This window comes from Rhododendron vialii, chromosome 5a, assembly GCF_030253575.1.
Source record: "Rhododendron vialii isolate Sample 1 chromosome 5a, ASM3025357v1".
NCBI lineage: Eukaryota > Viridiplantae > Streptophyta > Magnoliopsida > Ericales > Ericaceae > Rhododendron > Rhododendron vialii.
In genome coordinates this window covers 42729709-42738842 of record NC_080561.1, presented here as the reverse complement: position 1 = coordinate 42738842, position 9134 = coordinate 42729709, and the positions used below count along the sequence as shown (strand labels likewise).

Sequence of the window (9134 nt, the reverse complement as noted above, 5' to 3'; positions counted from 1 at the left end):
ATCATTTGCACAACAGCGAGCCGAGTCCGTTTCCAATTGAACCGCTGCCAGGCCTTGGTCCTAGATCATTTGGTACTAAAATGCTGCATTTCTCGGCCTTAATACAAGCCCACGGGAGTGAAAAAACCTGGGCCGAAGACACTGGGCCCAATCCACACCCTAGCGTTATGTATATATGTATACGTATATCTTCATATTCCCGACTCTTCTTGTTTTGATCGTGTTTTTTGTGATAGGTTTTGGAGAATTTAGAGACATCTGCTTGCAGATTTGAATCAACAATTATGGAAGAAGATACTCCCATAGAAGCAAAAGAAGACATCTCAGAAGTTAGTTTCCGTCTCTGTTTAGTAAATTTGCATTCTTTTTGCCCATGTATATGCACGTGTATCTATTTGGATCTCAAGAAATTAACTTTCTTGAGATCTTTTATTTTACTGCAACATATAGTATCAGCAGCAATCATCGTAATTTAGTTGCAATGAATTTGCTGTGTATCACCCGGTGAGGCCATAGTTTCAGATCCTATTTATACTTTTCTTTGTCTCTTATTTGGATGAAATTCCCATTTCCAATTCACTTGAATTTTTCTTTTATTGTTGATACATCATCGGGTTGCAATTAATTATTCGTTCAGATTGCACCATTTGATCCTACTAAGAAGAAGAAGAAAAAGAAGCCAGTTATACAGGATGCTGGGGATGATAACACTGACAAGTTAGCTGAGAATATAGAAAACCTGTCAAGTAAGTTTGATATGACCTGCAAATTATTATTCTTGTTTGTATGCCTTTGTCTTCACAATCACCTAAGCTATTTAGCCGTGTAATACATGTTATTGCCATAAATTTTAGGGAGCCTTTTTTTTGTTCTTCCCTTGCAGTTTCTGAGGGGGTTGAAAATGCTTTCATTGGTTTGAAAAAGAAGAAGAAGAAACCAGTAAGTTCTGAAGCTCGCAGCTTTGGCACAAAACAACATCTCCTTAAATTTGTAAGAAATTGGCACGGCTTCTGGCAGGTAGAAACTGATTCCTTGAATCATCTTGCAGGTAGAAACTAATCCTTTGGATGACGAGATCATTGATAACGAAGAGGATTTAGATGGTAAACTTAAATCTGATACCTTTGTTGACCAAGCAGCTAAGCTCACAAGTTTATTGTAACACCTAAAATATGTGAAACATTGTGCTAGAAGAAAATGTTGTGGCTGAGGATGAAGAAGGGGATGGAATCGTTTTGCAGCAACAGTATCCATGGGAAGGAAGTGACCGAGACTATGATTATGAGGAGGTATGTTTGATGTTTTTATTATTCTTTCCTCCCCCATTGATTTATTATATCATTTGTGCTTCATTTGAGTGTGCAGCTCCTAAGCAGGGTGTTCCATATCCTCCGGGAGAACAATCCAGAGCTTGCTGGAGACAGGCGTAGAACTGTCATGAGGCCACCACAAGTACTTCGAGAAGGCACAAAGAAGACTGTCTTTGTGAATTTTATGGATCTGTGCAAGACGTATGTTTAGATTCTTTTGGGTTTCCACTTAGTAAAGACAAATCAAACTCAAGAAGGGAAAAGATATCTTTGTGGTTTGCGCGTTTGCTCCATGTCCTAGTGAAAATTCTCTGAACTACTTGATTGCTTATACAGTTATACTGGATTCATAGATACAGTGCATATCTCGAATTCATGTCTTAAATGTAATTTCGTGGGACATTGTCTTTACCTTTTTGCATCTATACAGTACTCGTTTTTGCAGAACAAGGCTAAGTTGCAATTTATGTTATGTGTTGCAGACTCATTTTTGTCTTTCGAAACTTTCAGGAATAGGGATGTCATAGTCATTTTGTGCAACTTTGTATTTTGTTGAGCTCCCTTCTTTATCTTTCAAAAATTCATTCTTGGTAGTCTGGTACTCGGTTTCTTATTTGGTGATGATCTCGCTGGCATAGTCTGTTGTGCATGTGTGGAAGGTCTTACTTTGTTTGTAGATGTGTATACAAAGCTTCCTCACTCTTAATCAGTTTGTTTTGTCGGGTTCAGGATGCATAGGCAGCCAGAGCATGTCATGACTTTCTTGCTCGCTGAGATGGGAACAAGTGGATCTCTTGATGGACAGCAGAGATTGGTTATCAAGGGCAGATTTGCTCCTAAAAACTTTGAAGGGATTCTTCGTAGATACATCAGTAAGTTTCTTGTTTACCCTTTGACAGTATGAAGTTGAAGCTTTATGATGTAGGTCTGTGAAATAAGCAATTTCGCCTAGCATTCAGATTTGTCGGAGGGGCTGGAATACTTTGAACTTCTTGTCTGGTTTTTCCTTGTGAAACTATAAAATGTCCTTGATATGTTGTTGGTTGCTCGTGTTCAAGCAGCCATACTTGTTCATTTTTTGAAAAAAAAAAATCATCCTTTTTTCTTTTACCTATATCGCGAATTGTTCTCTAACATTACTTTTGGAATCCAGATGAGTACGTCATATGCAATGGCTGCAAAAGTCCAGATACAATCCTTTCCAAAGAGAATCGTCTCTTCTTTCTCAGATGTGAGCAGGTAAAGTCATCTAAACTTTAACGTCTAAATTTGCACTGATGGGTAATGTTGCCATAGTATCCCGTAGCTTGAACGGATCATTGGTGGCTTCCATGGGATTGATGCTCTTGTTTCTGAACAATGCACAAATGACAATTCAAACGTAAATCAAGTGTGTTAACTAAAGGATGCACCTGCTCTAGGGGGAAATTCTTGAAATGTTCAATTTTTTAGTGGGTTTTTTCTTTCTTTTTTAATATAGGAGGAGTTTTATATGTTACAAAATAGTCTTATTTGCATGGGGCATTTGTCATTTTTGTCTTCACGTCTTTTAATTCTTTGGTCATTCATGTGCTTTTGGTGATTCTTGTGCTTGTGGCTGGACTTTTTATCACTGCTTAGTTTGTTGGAACTTCAAGCATATCCATTGCAATTATGAAAAAGAAAATATGATTATACGATGGCGAAACAAATGTCAGGGAGGTCTTTCTGATATAATGTCGACTTTCTGTTGCAGTGGGTCTTTATGATATAATGTCAACTTTCTATTGCAGTGTGGCTCTGGGCGGTCTGTAGCTCCAATCAAGGCTGGTTTTGTTGCTCGGGTTGGGCGTCGGAAAGCTGGGACATGATGGGGCTATCTTTTGTTGTTCATTGCTCGTTCCTATCTTCCTTTCTGAACTTCAAGTGTCCGTTGTTGAGCTGCCTTCTTTGTCTATCGATATATAGCTTAGTGTCATTAGTTCTATTACTACAGATACAGAATGTTGAGAGGCCATATATCTGTGACTCTTATGTCACAATTGTGTCGAAGGTCTCAAGAGCTTGCAGTACCATTCCTTTTGATTATCCAGTTGATTTGTTGAAGATCTGATGAAATGTTTGAATCCAATATTGGATATACGAAAAAGGGGAAGGGAATGAAATTAATTTTGTATTCCTTCAATTATATGTTCAAATAGACTATAAACGTTTACTTTCTTATAAGCAACTATTCCTTTTCCTCTTATTTTTCCTAGCCCCAATAAAGGAAAAAACTTGTAGGAATATTTTGTTTCTCGGGCTTTTCTATGTCGAAATGTATCATGAAAACCTCACTGAAGAAAGAAATAACCAAGATACTGTTCAGTTTCTTATCTTCTGTTATGCAAAAATGCTACTACCTTGGTTTCTTTTTAAATGTTCACTACGGTTTTGCGTTCTATTTTTAATTGCCTATATCTCTTAATGTATATTGTTAGAATATGCAATATGAATCTTGTTTGATAGATTTTAATTATTTCTATAAAAAAATGATTTTAAGAACATAAAACATAATATACGTCGAGAGATAAGTTTTTTAAAATGGCACACAGAACTATAGTAGATATCTAAAAGGGGATACAGGGAGTACAAACATAGATGTTTGAGCACACATCAAGAACTGTCTGATGTGTGAGCTACATGTTTCCGTGTGGGACCTACACCTGTGCACTAATATATTTTCTTTATCTATCTCTCTCCACTTAAACCTCCTTCAAAACTCAAAATGAACAAGCTCTAGTCCATTCTCCTTTCATTTATAGTAATTTTTTTGGGCCCCACCTGCAATAAGATCAGATCCCTTCATTTTGTAGAGCTCGTCGATATAGCTAAACATGTAAAAAAAATCATGTTTGTCGATTAACAATCAACGTCTGATCAGAACACATTTTTGTTTGAATATGTGCAGTTATCACACTAGATTGGACTCATTTGTTCAAAGATAAATATAAATTTTTTTTTTCATGGTAGAAGATCTCGAGAGCTCTACAAAATAAACGGATCAAATTATTGTTGTGGCATGGAACAGGGCCAAAAAAAATTGTAAATGAACTGGAACGGATGGACCATAACAAACTTAACAGGATGCTTCCCACAATGGGGCACCTCTCCCACAAACCCTTCTCTCTCTCTCTCTCTCAGCAGACACCTCCTCCGTTCTCCCTCTCAACTTGTTCTTCGGACGCAGTCCCATTCTTGATTCTTCAAAGGAAAAGCGGCAATGGAATGTGAGAAGACTTGGATGAAATGGGAATAGACGTATGCAGATGCAGGTAAACCCCTAGGTATAGGCCACTACCCAATTAACTTGTAGCGATGTAAAGGTGGCGGTTCAAGAATGTACGTTTTGTATATGCTTGGAATCGTAGTGGTGATGAATTTGTGACGCAACTCTATATTTCTGAATTGTCGTCACAGACTCACATTCTGAGTATTGTTATGCTTTGATGTTTACCGAGTGTACTATGGAGTGAATGAGACATCTGAACTAGACCGACCTACAAATTTATTGTCGTAGAGTGTTACAAATTTATTGTCGTAGAGTGTTGACACAGGCTTGTAGCCAGTGGAACATCTTGATCAGCAGCAGCAGGAAAGTATAGCCACAGGGAGACCCAGTCACACTATCAAACCACCAGTAAGGTATGGGTTTGAGGAAATGGTTTCTTATGCATTATCGACCATCAATGGGGATCCGTCTACTTTTCAGGATGCTATCACTAGTCCTGAAAGGGATAGATGGATGGAAGCCATGGTGAAGGAGATGGAGTCATTGCAGAAGAACAAGACTTGAAAGTTGAAAGAACTGCCCGAGGGAAAAAAGACAGTGGGTTGCAAGTGGGTATACATGAAGAAAGAGGCTGTATCAGAAAAGGAACGGGAGAGGTTCAAGGCTTGATTGGTAGTAAAGGGATACTCGCAGAGGAAGGGAATCGATTATGATGAAGTCTTTTCTCTAGTGGTGAGACATACTTCAATCAGGATAATCTTGACATTGGTGGCTAGCTATGATCTGGAGTTAGAGCAGCTGGATGTGAAAACAGCCTTTCTCCATGGTGATTTAGAGGAAGTTATTTACATGGAGCAGCCTGAGGGGTTCAAGCAGCCAGGGACTGAGCACCTTGTTTGTAGGTTGTATAAGTCGCTTTATGGACTTAAGCAGTCCCCAAGACAATGGTACAAGAGATTTGACTTATTCATAATCTGGATTGGGTTTACATGCTGTGAGTATGATTGTTGTGTTTATGTTCAGAGTCTTGATGATGGTTCCTATATTTTTCAGTTACTTTACGTTGATGATATGCTTATTGCTGCGAAGAGCATAGTTGAAATCAACAGGTTGAAGGTTTTGTTGGGTAAGGAGTTTGACATGAAGGATTTGGGTGCTGCTAGGAAAATACTTGGGATGGAGATACGCAGGGATAGGTCAGTTGGAAAACTGTGATTGTCCCAAAAGGGCTATGTTATGAAAGTGTTGGTGAGGTTTAGTATGGCTAATGCTAAACCGGTCAGCACTCCTTTGGCTAGTCATTTCAGGTTGTCTACAGCACAGTGTCCTCTGCTGAGAAAATTCAGGACATGTCAAACGTGCCTTATGCGAGTGCAGTTGGTTGCTTGATGTATGCAATGGTGTGTACGAGACCCGATTTGGCACATGCAGTCAGCACAGTCAGTAAGTACATGGCAAATCCAGGTAGAAAGCATTGGAAGGCGATCAAGTGGATTTTTTAGATACTTGAGAGGTACTTCAGGCCATGGGATTTTGTTTGCTAGGCAACATGGTCAGATTTCAGTTGTGGGGTATGTAGATGCGGATTATGCTGAAGGAGTGGATGACAGGAGGTCTACGACAGGGTATGTGTTTACATTGGCAGGTGGGTCGATTTGTTGAAGATCCATGGTACAACCTCTAGTGGCTTTATCTACTACTGAGTCTGAATACATGGCAGTGACTGAGGCTGGTAAAGAAGCATTGTGGTTGAAGGGGTTCGTGAAAGAGCTGGGCATCGATCAATGTGGAGTTCAGTTGTATTGTGATAGTCAGAGTGCCATTTATTTGGCAAAGCACCAGGTGTATCATGCAAGGACCAAGCATATTGACGTGAGATTTCACAAAGTGAGAGAGTTGATTGCTATGGGTGATGTGATATTGGAAAAGGTGCATACTTCTGAGAATGCAGCTGATATGTTAACAAAGACTGTGACCACGGACAAGTTCAAGTATTGCTTGGACTTGATTAATGTCTCTAAGTGCTAGACAATCGAAGACGCCCCCCACGAGTTGACTGGATGGGAGTGGGGGGGTTATCTCCTAAAGGGGCTAGTGTGTATTCGCCAAGATGGAGATTGTTGGAACTGTAGCTCATATGTCAAGTATGAGAGATACCGAGGAGTTCCAAGAATAGGCGTGTTGGATGTTGCCGAGAGAAGTCGACAAAAGGACTGCTAGTGAATGCGGTAGGGCTACGAGGCATGTCTGTAGCCCTACAGATGGGACTAGCTGTTGGCCAGGGACGCGCGTAGCTCGATCTACAGCTTTAAGCTGTAGGGCTACCGCAGTAAGTAACGGGTTAGGGTTGGAATAGGTCGAGTATAAAGGCTCTCTATTGTAAAACCCTAATAACATATATTGTGATAATAAAGAACAGCAGCCGCTCTCGCTCCCGTGGACGTACCCGGTTTTGGGAAACCACGTAAATCTCTGTATTGATTCTTTACTGTTTTATACTCGTAAATCGTGTGCGTGTGTGTGACGATCCTAACAGCGGAAAACATTAGTAAATCTGTACGATCACCGAAAACTATTCCTGCTTTGAAGGAACTAGATATGAAAATAATCAGTCAAGAGAATTTCTCGTTATCTACTGAAGTGACTCTTAAAACAACAATCAAATAGGAAAGAATCAATGCTTTACTGTTTTCCAACTTCCTACAGAAAGCTATTTGTCCAGTAGTAATTGCAATCTAGCCTAAGCGTTTTGCTTACTTGGTTATACTACTGTATACATGTCTAATGCGTCATGAACAATGACTATAGACGTTGGTAATTACTAAGCATTTACCCTGTATCTCAATTTAGATTTTAGAATGGAATTGCAGGCCTTGGATTTTGTGGTCAGTGAAGCAAAGAAGTACAAGATCAGGCTCATATTGCCATTAACTAACAACTGGAAAGACTATGGCGGCAAGGCCCAATACGTGAAATGGGGTAAAGCTGCTGGCTTCAATTTGACTTCAGATGATGACTTCTTCAGTCATCCAACTGTCAAAAAACACTACAAGGCCAATGTTAAGGCATGTTCCTAGCTGCTTCTATGCTTGTCCCAATGGGTGTCTTTGGTTGGCTTCTTGCAATCAAGGGTTTGGGTCTTGGACTGAACGCGGGACTGTTCTTAGCTTAGTTTAGGAATATGATATCGTTCTCCTTGATCCTATTAGTCTTTGTATCAATTTCAAAGATTATTGAAATTTTTTTGCCGTTCAAAAAAAATAAGCTAAAAGAATATATCATGAAGATAGCAATTGCATTCTATGATAATAAATAGATAAAGGATACAAAATTTAGGTAAAATTAGTCTATTCAATACATACATGACCTGTATCTTCCAGCGCAACTTCCTGACACCAATAAGCCTAAAGGACGAGGAATGAAACGGTATAAAGTTACATGGTTCCAACTTGGTTGTTGTGCCCCAAGTTATTCTTTCTATACAAGCATTTGATATCATATATGTTAACCAATGGAAATTTGTGTCCCTCAAGTGTCTGGAAAAGTTTCTGGTTTTATTAAACTAAAAAATTAATGAGACACATTTGGGTGAGTGTCTGACACAATGTCCAACAAGTGTCGGTGTCTGATACAACATTCAACATTCTTTATGATGTCTTTGCTTTTTAGGTATGCAGAAAGAAATAGCAAGATCACTCCAACATTTGTTTTCGCCGTGAAGTCTAATTGCAGTTCTCTCCCTCTGGATTGCAGACGGTGCTTAATAGAGTGAATTATACACTCACTAACATTACATATTTTTTTTGATAACAGTCAGTTCACTAACATTACTTTTTTTTTTTGATAACAGTCACTAACATTACTTACAAGGATGATCCAACAATATTTTCAAACAGACGAGAAACATCGACTTTCTTGTAACTCTTTCCTTTTCCTCTTATTTTTCCTAGCCCCAACCCATAAAGAAAAAGGCTAGTGCTTTTTTTTCCCCCCCCATGTTTTTCTATGTCGAAATGTATGATGAGTTCTCTTCAATTTTTTTGTCTTTATTTTCTTAACCTCGCTGAAGAAAGAAATAACCAAGATACTGTTCAGTTTCTTATTTTCTGTTCCGCAAAAATGCTACGGAGCTAGATGTTTGTGGACAAATCAAAATCCAGATGCGTTCGAAACCGTCTCATGTGTAAATCACAGATATTTATCATGTGAGATCTACGGATGGCTAAATAAGTCACTTGGCTTATTTTTTGTTCTTATTTAAATTTTTTTTGTATTTGTTAGTTTTTGTCAATTTTTTGAAATTATTACTTCTTCATGAAAGATGAATTTAAAAAGTAAAAAATTACGATCGAAATTCAATGTTTTTTGAATAAAGACGAAAAAATTAGTTTGTTGGTTTATTTTTGTCTTTATTAAAAAAATTAGATTTCGATCGTAATTTTTTACTTTTTAGATTTCTTTTATTATGACGAAGCAATAATTTTCAAAAAAATTTATCAAATACGAAAAAAATTTAAATAAAGGAAAAAAAAATAACGGCTTATTTAGCCGAACAAATATATCCAAGTTGACAA

The 9134-nt window shown here is 38.3% G+C and overlaps 1 protein-coding gene across 2 annotated transcripts; it reads left to right on the top strand.

The window, feature by feature from the left end:
- LOC131326173 (eukaryotic translation initiation factor 2 subunit beta-like) lies at nt 1-3474 on the top strand. 2 transcript variants are annotated; one of them, XM_058358803.1, is made up of 9 exons: nt 1-329; nt 638-746; nt 884-939; nt 1049-1103; nt 1195-1289; nt 1366-1511; nt 2040-2182; nt 2464-2549; nt 3083-3474. In XM_058358803.1, the coding sequence occupies exons 1-9, from the start codon at nt 285-287 to the stop codon at nt 3158-3160; spliced, it is 813 nt and encodes a 270-aa protein (XP_058214786.1). In that variant the 5' UTR covers nt 1-284; the 3' UTR covers nt 3161-3474. The 2 variants fall into 2 exon arrangements, with proteins under 2 accessions (XP_058214786.1, XP_058214785.1); XM_058358802.1 differs by having other exon boundaries at nt 1192-1289.
- The last annotated feature ends 5660 nt before the right edge of the window (nt 3475-9134 follow it).